Source organism: Leiobunum rupestre, chromosome 10 (genome assembly GCF_980474605.1).
Source record: "Leiobunum rupestre chromosome 10, qqLeiRupe1.1.hap1, whole genome shotgun sequence".
NCBI classification, from domain to species: Eukaryota; Metazoa; Arthropoda; class Arachnida; order Opiliones; family Sclerosomatidae; genus Leiobunum; species Leiobunum rupestre.
This window is the reverse complement of record NC_143393.1, coordinates 7,986,102-8,005,933: the sequence shown is the minus strand read 5'-3', so window position 1 is coordinate 8,005,933 and position 19,832 is coordinate 7,986,102. Positions and strand designations below refer to the sequence as shown.

The window sequence follows — 19,832 nt, the reverse complement described above, 5'->3', positions numbered from 1 at the left end:
CCATGTACTTGACTGCTTCTGCCCAAAATGTTTTTGGAAAATTAGCGTCGGCCAACATTGCTCGGGCTCTTTCAACTAACGTTCTATTTGCTCGTTCAGCTACACCGTTCTGTTGTGGGCAATATGGTACTGTTGTTTGGTGTGCAATTCCTTCAGATTTGAGGAAATCTTCCATCTTAGCGTTAACGTACTCCGTTCCATTGTCCGTTCTTAACTTCTTGATGTCTCTTCCTGTCTCTTTTTCAACTTGCACTTTGAATTCTTTGAAAATTTCAAGCCCTTCGGTTTTCGCTTTAAGAAAGTAGACAAAAGTCATCCGTGTTAAGTCATCTATTAAGCAGAACATGTATCTGGCCCCACCGATAGAGTTTTCCGTCATGGGTCCACATAAATCAGAGTGAAGTAGCTCTAGTATGCTTTGTGCCCGATGAACTTTCTTCTTAGGAAACGCAGTTCTGTGTTACTTTCCCATGTTACAAGGTATGCAAACGCTTTCTTCTGGAATTGATGAATATTCTGCTACATCCGCCATTCCTTTCAAGCGACGCATTCCTCCAATGCTTAAATGTCCAAGTCGTTGATGCCATATTTTTAACGTCAACTTTTCCGACACGTAACAGATCTTCTCCCAGGCAATATCCAGTCGATAAAGACCGTTGTCTTCTACCCCAATAGCAAGTATTTCTCCATCGATTTTGCGTCGAATTATCGCCTTTTGGTCGAATTCAACAATCAAACCATCGTCCCGAAATTTGGAGACCGATATCAAGTATTGAAGTTCTCGTTTAAATGCGGAACTACCAAATAATATTCCTTTTTATAAGTAAGCGCACAGTTCGACAGCAACTATAGCCTTTGCGACTTATCGTTAATATTTCTTCAGAGATTTCGCGCGGAAATTATAACGAAAAAATATCCCACTAACTACGCTTGTGAAAAGTGTCCTGGGCCCAAAACCTGTTGAGGTTTTAATCGTATTTTAACTGCCTAAAGATCGAACTTAAATCTTATAAAAGAAAGCGCAACCAGTCGCCAGAAATACAATCTACTATGTGCAAGTATATGTGCACTGGGTGTGAATGCGTGTTAATATCAAAGTCCACCGAGCGAGAGGTTAGAGGGAGAAAAAATAGAAAACCAAGGAGGATTAAAACCAAGGAGGATTAATACAAAGGGAAATAACAAGTATACATATGTAACATTTCCAACACACCTCCGTCAAATTCAGTATGTGGTCGTTGCCTTGAATCGCATCCCTTTCGTACCTGCCCTGCTCACAATAAAATTTATGACAAATGTTGTGGTCGCAGTCATTTTGCGAAAGCATGCCGATCACTCCCGCTTCATGAAACATATGTCTCCACAGCCGAGCAATATGACTACAGTGATTTTCCCTACTCATATGATCACATTTATGACTTTAGTGACATGCATTAATCAGCACCACATGATACCTATGCCAATAAGGTACTCTCTCATCAGTTTATACCTAAATCAACTTCCCAACTATCCAACCAACCGATTTACTATCCTACACAACAAGAAACCTCCCATGTAACTCAAGATTTGAATTTTATATCAGCTGGATTACCGCCTACTTAACTATCAATGCAACTACGACCATGTCAAAAGGTATTGGATCACACCAATTCAAATTCAAAACTCGAATATTTCTTTCAAAAATGACACTGGATCGCGGGTGAATGTTCTGCCCGCGTCGTACTATCATCAGCTTGCCGATCCGCCATCACTAGTTGTACCACAAAATTGTGCCATGGCCTATACGGGTGAACCTGTTCCAATGATTGGAAGGGTCAATCTTGAATGCCATTCCTTAACTGGCACTCGGTCATTTGTGTTCTACATTACCAGTCTAAACACCATCCCCATAATTGGTGCTTCTGCCTCACAAGCTCTTGGCCTTGTTCAACGTATGGATGGAATTAATCCTAACAGTGGACCTGCAACCTTATGGAAACTTGAATGACACAACACAAAGCTTACTGATGGAATTTCATGACACTTTTGGACCTGTGGGTTGTATCTCGGGATTCCATGACATCAAACTGAGAACTGACGCTAAGCCGGTCATCATTGCCCCACGCAGTGTTCCATATGCGTATAGAGAACCACTCAAAACTGAACTGAAGTGAATGGTGGATCTCAAACTAATCCACCCTGTCACAGAACCGACTGAATGGGTTCACCCTGTAGTCATAGTTCCTAAGCCTGATGTTACTTTAAGAGTTTGCCTGGATCCTCGTAATCTGAATGCGGCCTTGCGACGCTCACACTACAAACATCCTACGGCTACTGAAATTTTTAGTGAGCTCAGTGGTTGTGAGCTCTTTACTGTGCTTGATGTCTTTGCGGCATTTTGGCAAGTCCGCCTCACAAGCAAAAGTGCTCTCTTATATACCTAATTTGCCACTATATATGGGCGCTCTTGTTTTCTACGATTGCCTTATAGCATCGCAAGTGCCACTGAACTTTTTCAATGCTGCATGCAAACCATATTACACTCTTAGAAAAATTCGTCCATCATTGAATAAAACATGATCTAAATTGTTGTCACTCATACGGTACGTATTTTTGTCCAAAATTGCACAAAAACTGTTGTGTTCGTAAATGATAAAATCTTGTTTATAAATATTAGTTTAATAAGGAACAACTTATTTACATACAAAATAGTTATAGATGGGAATTCAGGAACGGGCGCTCCGGGGTGCGGGCGATAACAGAATGCCCGAGCCCCCTCGATAACTCGGTAGACCAACTTGTTTTATTACACGTCGGGAGGGTGGCGCCATCTACATTTCTTTATAGAACCTAACTTGAATACTGTAAATATGACAAAAACAATACGTGCAACGTTGGACTTTATGTGGATCCAATATGGTAGTTAATTTGTCCATTATTGTACAATATAGCATCAAATATATTTTAATTTTTGGACTCAAATTGTCCAAAATTGGGAGGTGATTCGTCCGATATTGGAGTTTAATTCGTGTAATATTAACTATTTATTTGTCCAATTTTGAAAGTTGTTATGTTCGAAATTGGGAGATTATTTGTCTGATATTGGATTTTAATTCGTGTAATATGAGCTATTGTTTTGTCTAATTTTGAAAGTTTTTTGGTCCTGTTCGATAGTGAACACTAAACCCATCAACATCAATTTCTAAATTGTATGATTTTGGAACTGAAACTATTCGATATTGAACAATAACTTAAATAATAACGATTGAACAAACGTTAAATATTAGCGGTTCAATAGACTTATTACTTAAGGTAGTACCGTCCAATACTTACGTTAGTGTTGACTTTAGACAATGAACTGTTAGAGCGCCTTATTTCCTTTTTTTGATTTCAAGTTACGCAATTAAATTAAATGTTCACTACAGGGTCTTAAATTAGTGTTGCAATTATGTTTCAAGGTATAATTGAAAGAATAAGTGAAGTAATAATTTTATTTATAATAATAACTGGTTAACAATGTGTTCCATTGCGTTCGATAGTTTAGAGGCATTGAGTTGGGAATAAATAGAGGTACAACTAAATCTGGCTGGCGCGGGACCAATTTCGTTCAATTAGGAGACTTTATCAACTTTATCGTTCTACCGTGGCGGCATCTGTCTCTAGTGGTGGCAACTATATTGCAATGGAATTTTTTCGCGAATCTGATGCGAATTTGAAATGTATGATTACTCGTAACAAACAAATCTTTGAAGTTGTTTAAAAATAATTTAATTCTGTCAACACGATCCTTTTTAACTCAAGTTACGGTGAGTTAGCTAATAATTATTTATTTTTAGCCATATAACTTTACAAAATATAGATGGCGCTACCGCCTAATTATAAAGATGAATTTACATATATCCACGCATACACCCACACCCACATACACCCATACACGCATACATAAAAGGACAAGCTTCAAGACATAGAGTAACCCACTCGCATAGAGTGGAAAGCCCTATGGAAGCGCATAAAACATTCATCCTAACGGGCTAACTTGTTTTCGAGGCGTGAATAAATATAGTCCGAAGAGCGATGGTGTTGGTTTTACATTTTTTAGAGTATAAACTTCCTTTTTTATCTACATATTGTACATTACCTTTAGGCCACCTTGTTTATTTCCCGCCTCGGAATCAAGACGTTGCGTACGAACAGTGTTAACAAGTTTCGCTGATGCTTCCACTCTTTGTGAGTGGTTTACTCTAGGCTTCAAGACTTATAGTTATAGATACGGAAGTTCATATTTTTAGAAAGTAATAATTTATAATGAATTTTAAAAAACATACGATAAAATGTTTGAAAATCACATCGATTCTATAATAGATGGCGCTATTTAAAGGACCAATATTCACTCTATTTTAAGTTTAATGTAAAAACTACATAACGAAATCGCTCTGTAAAGATATCAAGAAAAAGGTAATGAACGTTTCGACCTATTAATTTTGAAATATTTAAACGATTATGTTTTGAAGAGTGTTAAAAATTAACATTATACTAAATATAATTAAACCTAATTAAGATATGGAGACAATTTAAAAAAAATAGCCAACGTTATCAATCGTAAACAATAAAAATTTCGAGATTTTCAAAAAATAGATGGCGCGTAAAACCTAATATTTAATTTCAGTTAATGTTTGTCAAGTTATATTTAAATTACGATACTTTATATTTACAACTTTTAAAAATCATGTTATCGTATGTTTAATTAGCTTCAATTTTAATTATATTTTGAGGAAATCCATAAAACTGAACGAACCCGTGGAATTAAACCAAATAGAAACTATATTATTTTTGTGAACTTTAAACAATTTGGGTCAAGACCCCGTTTATATTAGCAATCCAAAGACTATATTAGCTATGGCTTCAAAGAATGGCGTGTTCCGCGGAGAAAAGGTTGCCCAAGCATCAGCGCCATCAAGTAGTCGCGGAAGGAGTTTTTCGTTAAAAAAACCGCTTCCGACGCCGCGCCGGTAGGATGGTCCAGTGGCGGCAGAGGGGGGGGGGCGGTCCGCCCCGGGTACCAGGGCAGCAGGGGGTGCCATCGGAGAAGCTCGAGGAGGGGTGCAAATCAGAACGATTAAACTTGAAGACTTTATCAGCTATAGCTATATTAACCCATTTCAAGTTCTATAAACCAAAGATAGATGGCAGAGAAGTGCAACTCTTTTAGTTCCTGCCGCGAATACTACGTGGCGCTAGGTGTTAAATTGTCAACCTTTCTACGACACAGAGAAACTGTAAAACACCTTCCATGCGGTCCCTATACTTCCTCCTCTAAAAACCAGTTTTCTTAAGAAATCAGACAATACATTTCGAGCGTAAAAGAATCACCTCCTCCTGTATTGGGTAGGGGTAATGACGGGGGTTAACTCTCAGCCGCGTATATTGGACGCTTCTGAAAACGATTGAACACAATTTTACCCAAAATCGTGTAGAGAGAAAAATTTGGATTACTGGTTCCCAAATTGAACAAATTTGTACATATCGTTCTATATTGGCACACTGTGTGCAATTTTGGACTTGCTTTGGAACCTTTTTTCTAAGAGTGTAGAAGGAATTCCCCGCATCTTCATTTCTACTGATTATCTGCTAATAAGTGTCGGCAACATGGTTCAACACAATGCGGTTCCACGAGCGGTATTCACTAAGGCCAGAGCTGCGGGTCTAAAATTATCTTCCAAAAAACTACAGCTAGCATGATCTGAGGTGTTTTATCTTGCCATATTTTGTCTCCTGATGGGATTCGTATACATGACAGTCAGTGCCGGATTTAGACTACTGGAGGCCCTGTGCTTAACATACTTATAGAGGCCCCCATTAAGGTCCAAGTCGTAGAGCATCAGCGGCGTTAAAGCAAGTCGCGGCTTTAAGAAGATGTTTCAATATTATACATGGTGTTTGAAAATTAAGTACAGAAAATTTGAGGTGTTGTAGGGGTTGAGTAAAGATGTACAACTGTCTTCGTGGCGATCATCTGCAACGAATTGGACAAGCGCTAGATTGTTTTAAAGTTCGGTCTGAAGACGCCTAACAGTACAGTAGGCTACCACACGAACACAAGAACCCAGATAGGTACGCCGATTTCAGGGGTAGGAGGAAAATGGGACTTTATAAAACATTATCGTGTGCGAAACGTAATTTTTTTAATGCTCAAAATGTCGTCCTCCAACTCTTAGAAAAGAAGGCAGCTGCGAAGAAGAGATGAACGTATGTCCTCGAACACTCCAGTTGTGGTACGAATGGGTTCGACAGCGGCGTTAATTATTACAACTAAATCCACCTCTGATTCGACTGGAGTTTCCTAGACAAGATCTTTCATCCAGCCTACAAGAAAAAGTCTAGCGGCTTTAGATCTTGCAGGCCTGGCGACTGGACCTCCTCGACCAATCCATTTCTGTGGAAATTGTTCGTTGAGGAACTTACAAATCCGCCAGGAAAAGTGAGCCGGAACCTGGTCATACTGAAACCACATTTATCGTAAAATTGCTAACGGGGCATCATCAAGAAGGTCCGGTAAGTCATCACGCAGAAAAGCACTGTACGTCATCCCATTGAATTTTGGCGGCAACATGTAAGGACCAATCACAACGTCTCCGTTAATCCAGCCCAGAAGTTAACAGAAAATCTTTCCTGATAACCACGAGTAAACGTCGCATGATGATTTACATGAGCCCATTCGAGCTGGTTGTGAGTGTTAAAAACACCATCCCTGGGAAATGTGTCTTCGTCACTGAAAAGCACAGTGGTTGGAAAACGGAATCTTGGACGGAACGTTCTGCAAACCATCGTGTAAAAATCCACACCCAATGGGAAATCGGTTGCTGTAAGATCTTGCACCTTTTGCCGATGATAAGGGTGCTGTCCGTCATTGTGAATAGCACGAGAAGCAGAAGAATGATTGTATCCGGGTGGCCTCTGTCATGATTTGCATTGACCACTGGGGAGCTCTGCGGCGCAGCGCAACCCGTGCCGTCATGGTTTCCTCTTCGCCCAGACAACCTACTTTGATCACGTGCTGTTTGCGCTATCTCGAACAGCGCTTTTTCTGATTAGTCAATTTTTATTGTTCACAAAACGCTGGGAAATGTATACAAATAGTACAGAGTAAACCTGATATTTTTTTAATTTTAAAATTGTGGGCTTTTTGAAAAATTAACATTTAAACTTAAGCCTAGTTTTGAAAAAAATAGTTATACCTCATATAAAAGCCCATTAAAAGAGCTTTAAAATGAGCATCCATCAATCTCAACCGGTTCTAGAGAAAAAGGGCAGTTAAATCAAGATGACACCATTTTTCTTTATAATTAAAATAATTAATATTTTTTTTAAAATGAAAAATAAAATTTTTTGTTATGAATTTCATTCATAGCTACATAACTTCCCTTAGTATACCAACTTTCATGCGTCGGAATCAGTGTGTTGATTTGACGTGGAATGGCTCAAAAGTAAAAACTAGCTTCTAGAATTTTCGAAGTTTGTTGTAGTGAAGTGCGAGGCCTGGCTGTCAGCCTGCCGGTTTCGTCACTTTCATTTGACTTTTGAATCGTGTCGCGGCTCGCGCGCGTAAGGTTAGATAGGCCTAACCGAACTTACCGAAGTAAACTAGTATATATCAATCATATCCTATTTGGGAAATTGGATTGAAACTTTGAGAGGAAAAAAAAAGATCTGATTTAAAAAGGTTGGGGGGATTCGAGGGAGCCATGCGCTAACTGAACCTTGATAGCGCAATAACTCAGAAAATCAGTTACCTTCATAGATATAAGAAATGTATTTAAAGGTCTAGATAAATTTCGGGGCGTCTAAGCCTAACATAAAATACGGAATTGACACCTAGCAGACACCGAGGAAGGCACGTGACCAAGAGCGCGAGCTCTCTTAGCATTTTAGTACTAAGTTCTTGACCTTTCCGCAGGCCGTAGTCTTTAGACACCATCTGTTGGTCACTTTTAGTATCATTTTTAAGCAGGAGACAATGGCTCTCGCGACGATAGCACGAGCTTTCTTACCGATCGATAGCGCCTTATAAGGATAGCCTGCAGAAATTACGCGTTTCTGCTAGCTGTCACCTCCGTATTCACTCCCTTTGAAATATTTTATCTAGACCTTTATATACGTTTCCTATATCTATGGTTACCTTTCGGAGTAGAGTGGAAGCATGGACTAATTAACATGTTGTTAATTAGTCCATGGTGGAAGCCTAGAAGCAACGAGGCCCCTTCAAATCGCGAGGCCCTGTGCTGTAGCACACTTAGCACCATAGAAATCTCATAGGTAACTAGAATGCTGCCACCTACGGCCGAGCTTGACGCCAGTTCGCCTTGAACCTTCAGCCAATGAGAGGCCGTAGAGTGGTTCCGCCAAGGAGGATAATAATCCTCCTTGGATCTGCTACTATAGCGGGAGATAGGTGACGTCATTCTCTCTGGTGACATTAAATTCTTGGCAGAACCACTCTTTGAGCTCTGATTGGCTGAGATCTGGCTATCGTCTGCCACGGCGTTTGGCCCATTTGCCAGTTACACGGCAGCATTCTAGTTACCTATGAGATTTCTATGCTTAGCACATAAGTAAATCCGGCACTGATGACAGTCGTATCAAAGCCATCCAGGATGTTCCATCCCCTACCCTGAGATATCATGTGATCTAATAGAGGGCGCTAATGAGTGAGGCCTGCCTCGGATAGACAGACCAGAAGTTAAATAACGATATTAAAGATGCTTCATTATTAGCCTTATCATAAATTAAGATAGAGAGTATTATAATTTACTTAACAAACACAACAATAATAAACATAAGTATGGCACAGAACGAATTCGGTTAATGATAGTCTCAGTCTGTCGTGGAGTGATTGCGAAATAGGAAGTTCCCGAACAGGGAACTCGGGCCTTCCTACTCTTTCCGTTGGCAAAATAGTTGGTTAGTTTGATGACGAGAAATACGAGCGTACAAGAGTTTAGGTTTGAAATTCGAAAATAACTAACTTCTGAAATGGAGCCAGTGTTTATAATATGTCATGTTCTTATATCCTAATTCTAGAGGGCGCCACCTCCTTGAGTAAAACTGTTATACTCTATTATTCATTTTGCTTATGTCTACTCCTCACTGATAAAAGCAAGCCGGTTTTTGTAATAGAAGATTCCAGAACACAGCCGGGAGTAGTGGCTCACTCCTGTAATCCCAGGCGTCCGGGAGGCAGAGTTTGTGGATGGCCGTGTGAGGACGACCACCAATCCCCCAACGGGTGGTCGGGATACTTCCGCCACGGGTGTCCCCACCCCTGTCCCCACCCCTGTCCCCACGTATCCCCCCGTTGGCGTGGCCGTTACACATATCTCGCCCTGATTAATCAAATGGACGAGAGGACTGAATTGTCCCACACGTCACAATCGAATAAAAAAAAAAAAAAAAAAAGATTCCAGAACTGAGAGCCAGGTCACGGGCCAGGTCTAGCTCGTAAAATGTTTGTAACTGAGTATTTCCATTAAAGAATCTTTGTTTATACTTAAAGGATTTAAAGTTACTACTGTTTTCCTAACCAGAGATTAGCTGTTAGCTTTTCACAGTTCAGTTAATAATTATCGAATACAATAATAACAGAAACCCTAAGCCTAGGCTTCGAGAAAAGACGTAAAATAATAGTTATTTTTATCTTCCGATTCCATAATTCATCATTATTTTCCAAAAGTAAGCGTTATTTACACTTTTGAAAACACATCAATTTTAAATAAGCCTTTGCTGCCGGTGGACCTGACCATCGGCGATTTTCCGGGTTACTCTTCGTGTTACCCAAATGACGTTCCTGGATATAGAAAACTAAAAACAAATTCTGAGTGAATTTTTGAAATTGAAAATGTATTCAAGCGGATTATCGAACTTATTTTGTTTTTAAGCGAAAATATTTAATGTTTAGGGATCTCTTTACCCTAAAACGTTTTATTCGCCAATTCCGGGGATGATAATTACTCCGTCACTTCTTATTCTTAAAGGGCAACGCAAGTGGTCATGCAGGGGGGGGGGGGACTATGTTTTCTTCAACAAGCCGTAAGTAGGTTTTCCAAGGATGATTTTATACATCGCGAAAGCCTTATTCTCCTTGGTGTAGCCACGTGGCGCAATTTCGCTCTCATTCGTGAACTTTTCGATTTTCTTCGCTGAGTTAGCTCGCAATCAACGAACCCAGGAATTTAGGCCTAGCTTAATTTATTTATTATGGAGAAAAGAACTGGGTTAGTTTCCGAGAGTTGGACTTTGATATTTTCGATTTAACAATGTTTTGGAATAAAATTATTTGTGAATTGAATATTTTTAATAATGGAAGTTGAAACATTAGGCCTTGGACGCGGTAAATCTCTGCCGCTAGCCTCACATTGGATTAAGAAAATTCAACACCACACACACTCCTATATCCCGTCTCCCTTAACAATTTCCCTATCATTATACCCCGACAGAATATTTATCTTTTTTTATTACATTTATTTTGTAGAAGTTTAGGATCCGATTTGTCGGTAAGCACGGAGACTTCACTTTCCTCGGCCATTTTCGCGACTAAAGAATGCATGGATTTTGCGGAAAAACCGCGAGAGGCGCATTTATACAAAATAAATTCGGCAAATATAGTTCTGCTTTTTTTACAGAGGGAAAGGCTATGGCAGATAGCGCATGCGCAGTCGTTCTTTTTATCTATAAGATAATTTACCGCCCTGCATGGTCACTTGCGTTGCCCTTTAAGAACCCGCGATGATGTTCGAGTACTCGCACAGCTTTAAGTTTCACGTCGCTTCTTATTCTTAAGAACTCGCGATGCGGAGTTTAATTGTACGACGATCGATTTACGACTACTACAAAAACGTACCACCGAGGAGCAACAAACACAAGGAGAACGCAACTAGCCTTTAAACACGCTAACGAAGGGTTGTGTACAAATTTCATTGGACGAGCGTCACGAGCCTTTACGATGAACGTTTTACGGGCGGGGGGGGGGGAGACAATTTCCGAATTTTCCCCTTCCGACGGCAGCAGGCGCTAAAGCGTCTAGCCAATGAAAAACATACACAAGAAAATCCACGACTTTTGACGGGTTGCGTTCTCCTTTTGTGGGGTGTTGTGTTTGTTGCTCCTAGGTACCACAATGTTTTAAAGAGCCCTTTTTGCAAATTAATACCATGGACAGATTGGTAAACTATTTACGTATTAAGCCCTCAAGGAAAGGATTGGGATTGACGTAGCGCTAAGCAGTGGCGTAAATAATGACCCCGCAATGCGGGAGGGGCACTGGCTTCAAGGGGCCCCCATAATGGAGGGGGTCTCCTCTCGTCCCTAATTAACGCCACTGATTATAGGGGCCCCGGAGACCTTAGCTACGCCACTGGCGCAAAGATTACGAAACGTGCTCTCCGGCGGCAATGTAAGGAACTCGGTGATTTCTTTGGTATAATTCAATAATCCTTAGTGAGGTTAGTATTTTTTTCGAAAATTATTCCTAATCATAAAATACTTTACGCACACGGTCAAGAACCGATTTACCTAAGTTGGTGAAGACTGAAGAGTTTTAAATTGAATGTAGGAAAGTCGTCAAAATTATCTTTGTAAAACTGCTGAAAGGTTCTACATGAATCAAAATTCATCCTCTTTTTTTTTCTATATCTAGTTTAAAAATATTATACGAGATGGCGCCACATTTTTTAAGGGTAGAAGCATGGTTATTCTATTTTAGGAGGTGTGATTATGCGAGCTTCGGGCGACACCCATAAATCTTTCTTGCCATCCTCTAAAGTCTTAAAAGTTTTAAAGTTAATTAAAACGCAAGGCTGGCTACGCTTCAAAAGAAAGAACTTCGTATAATTGATAACGCTCCAATTTTCAAAAAACTTAACTCGTTAAACCAAGAATGTATTTATTTATACTCAGGGAAAATGAATATGTCGAGACTATCGACGGACACGTTGAGCCCCTGCGGAGGGAAGGCGAAAAAAAATGGCAGCTCGCTTGGCGGTAAATTTCGCTCGTTTAAAAATTAATTTCTCGTCATTAAAAAAAGATACAATTTTACGACTGATATTTTTGAGTATATTTAAACACGATCTTTCAAATAGACCCAAGTTTTACCCAACATGGACTTTTCCTTTAAATGAAACTCAATTTTTTACAATGGGTTTAGGGTTTGTCTGAACTTCCTAAACTTATATAATTGCAAACGGCTTGCTCGGGATTATATTTTAGGGGATAAAATTTTTTAAATAAAAAGTCAATTATAAATCACACCAATATGTTATTTTTCCAGTGTTTATGACTAAGTATTTTTTTTATGTATGCGCGAAGAAAATAATATTTTTATAAATTTTGTTCATTGTCAATCCCGCGATTCTGTATGTCTACGCTTAAGTCGGCCATGCGGCTTTGTAGATAACCTCGCTAAATACATAAATAAATACATTTTTTGATGGTAAACCAATACCAATAAATAATGATTTTATTCTGCTTTTGTTGCGGCTCAAAAGTCAATAGGTGTTTTTTTTTCGCCTGTTCTGGGTTTTTTGAGAAGGTTAAAAAGTGTAGCCATATGACGTCATTTTACTTCAATTCTGTCTTGACGAAAAAAACGAGTTGGAGTAGGAAGGGAGTAGTTAAAGGTTAAAGGTTATTTACAAAAAGATTCCCGTCATATTTTCGTGCAATGAAATTTAAGCAGACGACAAAACTAGATTACTCCCTCTACACCTCCTTTCGAGGAGGAGTAAAAAGTGTAACCCTAATACTTCGGAACAAGCGAACAAAATTCGGGACAGGGTAAATCTTAACCCGAGAACAGGCGAATAAAACGTCTTAGGGTAAAAAGTTTACACTTTTTGTCCCCGGACAAGCGAAAAAAAACCACCTAATATTGACTTAGCCGAATATTACTCCAGTGCTATGTAAATAATTGATCATGCAAATAAAAATTATTATTATTATATACAAGACAATTATTATGAAAGCTAATAATAATCAAGTCCTATATGCAGCTTCAATAGGCCTTTTTATAAAGTAACATTGGCTTTCTTGTTTTGTTGTTGCTGCTGCGTCACGGGTGACGTATCGATGACATTTTACTACGAAACGCCCTCGACATAAGAGTAAATTCGACGAGGCACCTTGTTTTAAAGCATATTAAACTGAACTGAACGTATTTCGTGTTGAATGAGCTACATGAAAAAAAGTTCAGCAAACGTAGCTTATTTTATAGAAAGGCCTATTCCCACAACAAGTGGTAGATACTTGACGTGATTAGGATCATTAGGTAGTAAGTTCCATTCTTTCACGGATGAAGGTACAAAAGAGTTCTTAAGAACCGAGGTTTTCATGAAAGGGAAAACGAAGTTACGAAGGTCTTTCCTCAACTCGATCCACGCGATTGCGAAGGTTGATCGCTACATGACGCGATGTTATAGCTGGCGAGTTAACGTGCTGAATAACTCTGGTTATACTAATTACATAACAGATGTTGCCTACCGAGGTTACAAACAGAACAGTACTCCAAGATCGGCAGAACAAAAGGTTTTAGCCGCGGAGGATTATAGGTCGGGAATGAGCAACCAGAGAGATGACGAAGGAGGAAGTCTTGAGCAGGGTGAGCTATTCGCGAGATGTGTACATCCCAGGAAAGCGTAGCGGATAAAGTGACGCCAAGATATGTAAATTCAGAGGCGTGATCAAGACGAACCCCATCAATTTCCCTCTGTTAACGTTACTTGACCCGTAAGTAAATATTTTACTTACCTGCAATGAGGCGCTATCAGTAAGTCAACGTAACTACAACCTACAACCTACAACCAGGTGCTTCTTTTCAGAATTATCGAAAAAAAAGAGGCAAATTGTCTGAAGTAAAGTGTTTTGTCTATGCATAAGAGGTTTCATCTATAAAGAATTCTAAAGGAGTTGACACTAAAGTGTGAAAAAGATTTACGTAACATATACAGTGCTTTCATCCGACGAGCAGCTGCAACACGAATAATGAGTGTCTCCCGAGTCCCAACATATGACCAGAGAGCAGTGTCTCTTGAAATAATGGAAACCTTTAACCAGTAAACAGTACGTCGTATTTTTGCTAAGCCTTAATATGTCCAAAATGAAACACTTGATCCCTTGATTCCATTATTTCAACAAGCACTATATACACAGTAGCTTGCAGGTCCTCGCTCTCGGAAATATTACTTCTAGGCAATTTCCTTGAACATATTTTATTGAAGCATCTATTCTTCCGCAACGAAATTCTAGAAACTGTCGGCTGCTAAATAGCAGTTCAAATTTATAGCATTAAAATGTTTAACCGCCTAGAGTTGGATCATAGACAATCAGTATTTTTTCAGATAGACATTTCTGATCTGAGTACAGCGTCGTGTTTCAACCTCCTGAAATAAAGGAATACAAATAAAAATAAATTACTGGAGAGATCTTTGAAAAAATACAATTGCATTGCTAAAAATAGGATTTTTATAGCGGATAAAGACCACCTGAGAATCCTCATTAGCTTAGTTCTATTATTTTGTTATTTTTTAAAGAATGGGGCGCCAAGTACCATAGAAAATATAGAAGAGGAATAGCTGTTTTGGCCGATTTATATCTCAGGGTACTTTAGGCTGAAGCGTAATTAAAGGGTTGGGTGCCCCCAAACAAAATCTGGCTGCGCTACTAAGATAATGCCTATTAAGTATTAACTCCTGGTAATGTTAGTAAAATATATATTAACAAGAAGTACTCCGCGCCAATCCCTAGCCTTAGCAAGTTGGCTTAGTACCTTGAAATACTTTTTAAAGCACTGCCGTTCAAAGCACAAAAGCATTAACGACCAAAACCAAAATATGGATAAAACCCGCGAAATTTAAACTTTCTTTGCCTTAAGATACCCCAACTTACTTCTTTCAAGTTTATATAGTAGACTTGGATTTTTCAACTCAAATTATATTCTGGTACTAAACAATTTACAGGCCAAACGATATTTCAGAAACATCATTAAAACCATGTCTTAAAACGCGGAAAAAATGCGTTTTGATTTGACTTTTAAAGAAAATAAACACATTAATGCGTTTTTGGTTTGAAAATAATGCAAAAACGTAAAATAATGCGTTTTGCAACAAGTCATTTCTCTAAGAACCAAAATTTTAAATTCGAAAATTAGTTCAAAATTGAATTTAACGCATAAAATAAGGAGAAATAAAACCAAAATCTGTAAATCGAAAATTTGGTCGTTAATGCTTTTGTGCTTTGCACGGCAGAGCAGTTTTGTCAAATCTAGAGTTTCACCTCCTCTACTAACTTTTCTATGTATTTACCAATAAACTTTTAGCAGACTAACTTTTACTACCCCATGATCCCCCATCAGTATTACATTCCGAAGTTCCGATTAAAGCCAGATCGTTAGTAAAAAAAGGTTCTATATGGTAAATTTTTCATTGTCCAAATGAATTTACTACAAAACATGATGTTAAGCTCTTTTAAACGCCTAATATTTTCATCGGAAATAAAGTATCTAGGAATTATTCACGTGAAATGTAATTTTTTAATATGTTTTAACCAAGGCTTATGGTGTATTTACTGGTGAAAATTAATAACTTTTATTTTTGACAGCGTTATCTTGTGTTAAATCAGAACGCAATTTACATTCAATTATGACTATTAGAAGGTATACCACGCCTCAAAATCCAAATCCAAGTGCACCTTTACCGAAAAAGACAGCCTATGGAAAGGGCAAAGGAGTATGAAAACTGCCCATATTACATTAGTGGTGTAATATGTTATACATACATTTTCATTGTTTTTTAAGCCTATTACATGGAAATCTCTTGGAATTACATTTGCAATTGGAGGAACATTTTTATTAGGAATGATATACACGAAAAAACAGAAACAAAAAGGTTTCTTAATGAAAATTTAGATAGATTATGAACTGCGTCCTTATCTCTCATGGATTTCCTCATAGAAATTGATTTAGAACGAAGAAAAGCTCTAGGTAAAGCCAAAATTGGTGGAAGGTTTGACTTAGTTGATCATAATGGGAAAGCTTCGAAAAGTGATGACTTTCTTGGAAAATGGCTCTTGCTTTACTTTGGTTTCACCCATTGCCCTGATATTTGCCCAGATGAAATGGAGAAGATGGTGAAAGCAACTGATATTTTAGGTAATTAACTCTATATTTAAGTCAGGCAGAAAATGTTAATTCATAGTGCTGATTTAACAATTAGCTGAGAAGACAGTGGATATCCAGCCTTTATTTATAACTGTGGACCCTGACAGAGACACAGTACCAGCTGTAGCTGCTTACATTAAAGGTAATTTGTCAAATAATCCATTAATAGTACAGTTAAAAAAAACCAACATTCTGTAGAGTTTTCTCCTAAACTCATTGGTTTAACTGGATCCAAAGAGCAAATCAATCAAGCTACGCGGGCTTTTAGGGTCTATTACAGCGCTGGCCCAAAAGATTCTCAAGCAGACTACATTGTTAGTATTAAAGATATTAAAAAAAAATTTAATATATTTTATCTACATTATATTTTATTTTAAGGTTGATCACACCATAATTATCTATCTAATAAATCCAGAAGGTGATTTTGTTGATTACTACGGTCAAAATAAGACCGCAGAAGAAATTGCGAATGGTGTGTTGTTTAGCGTAGGAAAATACAATGCAAGGAACTCTTGGTTTTAAGTTAAATAATGTTGAATTTAGTGAACTCTGTGTAAAAGTAATAAATTTTTAAAATAAACTTGCGTATAGTGAGTGCGTCAGTCGTACACCAGATGGCAGCTAAATTTTATTTTTGTCCGCGAAAGCTACGTCGTCTGCTTGTTTCTTTTAATTTCAAAAGATTTTCGGTGTAGTTGGTTTTATTGATAGTCCTATCATTTTTTTCAAGTGAAAATAAACTAGAAAATGTGTGATTCAGACGAAGATGATGAAACTGTTAGAATTAAGGTACAAGTCCACTTGTTCTTTTGGTGTCTAAGGCCTTTGACCGACACCATAAGTTTCTTCTAAAAAAAAAATCCACTTGATCTTAATCTCCATGAAAATTGTTTTCCTGAGTAAATGTATAATTTCAGAGATTGAAAACTGCCATTCATTATGCAGTTGGGACAACATGTGATTCTGTAGCTAATGAAAACAATGTAAAATTTACTAAGCAATTTGTTGGAACCCTTTCGGAACTTACTTACAAGCAGATTGGTTTGATGGCAGATTCCCTTGAAGCTTTTGCAGGGTATGTTTGTTTTCATTAAGCTTTTTCAATGAAAGTTTGTGTTGCCCACTGTAGTAATAAACTGCTTAAAAAAAACAAAAAAAAACAAATCCCCTCCTTTATTCAGTTAAGCATTGTTTTTGAAAGGCATGCCAAAAGAACTACTATTAAACCAGATGATGTAAAACTAATGGTTCGAAAAAGTGAACAGTTGGTATGACAATTTAGAGCTGTTTGTTTGTTTCATTTTTAAATAGTCATTTTTCTTTTGAAGCATAAATACATTAGCCGTAAAGCTGATAAGTTAGCAACTGACAAAGAAGGTTGGAAGAGAAGAACAAAGCCACCAGCCAAAAAATAGAAAATGTGTTTTTTGAACTTATTATAAAATAAAACTTTTTGTATATTTTAATTTTAATTTTTTTCTTGATAATAGTAGGAAATGTTTCACCTCTCCGGGGCATTTAGTGTAACGCAAATAGTGTAAAGATGAAGTCAGAGTTTAACCTAAATTGTCTGATTTGCTCTGATGTATAATTTGTAAAAGTGTTAATTTGGCTGTGTTCAACAACTGAAATCGTAAAATAATGCGATACTTCTGATTACTTATATTGACTTAAATGGTTGTTTAACACAAAACACTCTAAACCAGTTTAAAATGAGTCGGGCAGAAATTTTCAACATGCCTGTTAAACATGTCAGAAAATCTGCTTGTGTTAATTTTATACCCTTCCGAAGTTCCGATGCCTATCGTGACATAAAAGCCAGAAGATGCAAAAATCATTCAACAACTGTTACAGTTTTTCTGATACATAAACAGGAATGAATCAGAAGGTTTTGGAACATAGCCATTGTTTAATTAGTCAATCCAATTTGAAGCAGCAGATAAATTTATATAGCAGACTATAATTCAGACCAATCCAATATTAAATAAAAAATGCTTTTATCAAAGCAGTTGAAAGGTTGAATTAAGGGGGAGTAGTTGAGATCTATCAAGGCGCAGATATTGAAAATGTTTTAGGTTTAAAGAGTTTTGTTTTTGGAATTTTCAAAAGCGAAATATATTTCTAAAATAATTTCCATCGATTTTCCTCACCTTTTATATATTTTAAAACCCTTCCCTTAAATTTGAGCCTTGAAACTGTCAAGACAGAATTGAAGTAAAATGACGTCATATGGCTACACTTTTTAACCTTCTCAAAAAACCCAGAACAGGCGAAAATTAAAATTATTGCAAATATCTTTTATTTATGACTTTTTCTAGTTCAGTTTCTGTTATATATGTATTTATACAGTGATTTCAGTGTCACGTGATACGATGTCACCCATGCTTTTTGAGTGAAACTACTCTATATGTGTATATAGAAGTTAAATGCTGTCATTTTACACGTAATCCTTCACAATTAAACATTTTCTCAGTTTACTGTTACAGTTTCAAGGCTCAAATTTAAGGGAAGGGTTTTAAAATATATAAAAGGTGAGGAAAATCGATGGAAATTATTTTAGAAATATATTTCGCTTTTGAAAATTCCAAAAACAAAACTCTTTAAACCTAAAACATTTTCAATATCTGCGCCTTCATAGATCTCAACTACTCCCCCTTAATTCAACCTTTCAACTGCTTTGATAAAAGCATTTTTTATTTAATAGCTGTCCCTTTGCTCTGCCTCACAGGGCATATTTTGCCTAAAATTTATGTTGGTAAAAGCACGGCCAACTTAGATCACGCGCTGTTCGCGCTACTACGGCCAACACATTCGTCGAAATTCCGCGAGCAAGGATTTCCCCCCTATAAACTGTACTATAATGTGTAGGAGTTCAGCGCCACGCTCGGTGGTTATATTGTCTTCAATGTAAAAACTATACTAAAAATAATAATCCGCTAGGGGCGCTGACGTCATACACATCTTTTGCTCATAGGTTAACACAGAAACGTCAACGAATGAGATGGCCGCTGTAGCGCGAGAGATGCGCGAGAAATCAAAGTTGGCCGTGGTAAAAGAAAGCCATAAGTTGGAAAAAAAAGTTTAATTTATAAAAATATTTTAAATAGAACAGATCAATACTTTGCTGTAGGATATTTTATTATATTATTGGATGTAATTAACGGTATTTAAAATAGTTGTAAATATGTTATACTAAAAAATGTATAATTGTTTTATGTCAAATTGACTTCTAAAAAGAAATGTACGATAATTTTCCAGGAAAATCGATAATTTTTTGGCCTAGATACGATAATTTAAGATCTGGCAACGCTGTTTCTTAAACCCACATTGTCTACCCAGCAAACACAAAATCGTCCTTTGGACATCCGATTGACGTAACACTCGGATCTTTCCTTCGTCCATAGGACGCCTCAAAATCCGCGGTTGACGTCGGTCGGCAGCATAGAAATCTCATAGGTAACTAGAATGCTGCCGCCTGCGCCGAGCTTGTCGCCAGTTCGTTTTGAACCTTCAGCCAATGAGAGGCCGTAGAGTGGTTCCGCCAAGGAGGATAATAATCCTCCTTGGTTCCGCTACTATCGCGGGAGATAAGTGACGTCATTCTCTCTGGTGACATAAAATTCTTGGCAGAACCACTCTTTGAGCTCTG

The 19,832-nt window shown here is 37.8% G+C and overlaps 2 protein-coding genes across 3 annotated transcripts; both read left to right on the top strand.

The window, feature by feature from the left end:
• Positions 1 to 15,382: 15,382 nt before the first annotated feature.
• Scox (Synthesis of cytochrome c oxidase) lies at positions 15,383 to 16,786 on the top strand. Its single transcript, XM_090160051.1, has 7 exons — positions 15,383 to 15,548; positions 15,625 to 15,752; positions 15,821 to 15,911; positions 15,977 to 16,174; positions 16,239 to 16,325; positions 16,382 to 16,497; positions 16,562 to 16,786. The coding sequence occupies exons 1-7, from the start codon at positions 15,458 to 15,460 to the stop codon at positions 16,703 to 16,705; spliced, it is 855 nt and encodes a 284-aa protein (XP_090016177.1). The 5' UTR covers positions 15,383 to 15,457; the 3' UTR covers positions 16,706 to 16,786.
• Positions 16,787 to 16,812: 26 nt separating this feature from the next.
• Positions 16,813 to 17,649, top strand: LOC149923538 (centromere protein S-like). 2 transcript variants are annotated; one of them, XM_090160052.1, is made up of 4 exons: positions 16,813 to 16,972; positions 17,101 to 17,258; positions 17,385 to 17,451; positions 17,512 to 17,649. In XM_090160052.1, the coding sequence occupies exons 1-4, from the start codon at positions 16,931 to 16,933 to the stop codon at positions 17,596 to 17,598; spliced, it is 354 nt and encodes a 117-aa protein (XP_090016178.1). In that variant the 5' UTR covers positions 16,813 to 16,930; the 3' UTR covers positions 17,599 to 17,649. The 2 variants fall into 2 exon arrangements, with proteins under 2 accessions (XP_090016178.1, XP_090016179.1); XM_090160053.1 differs by having other exon boundaries at positions 17,495 to 17,649.
• The last annotated feature ends 2,183 nt before the right edge of the window (positions 17,650 to 19,832 follow it).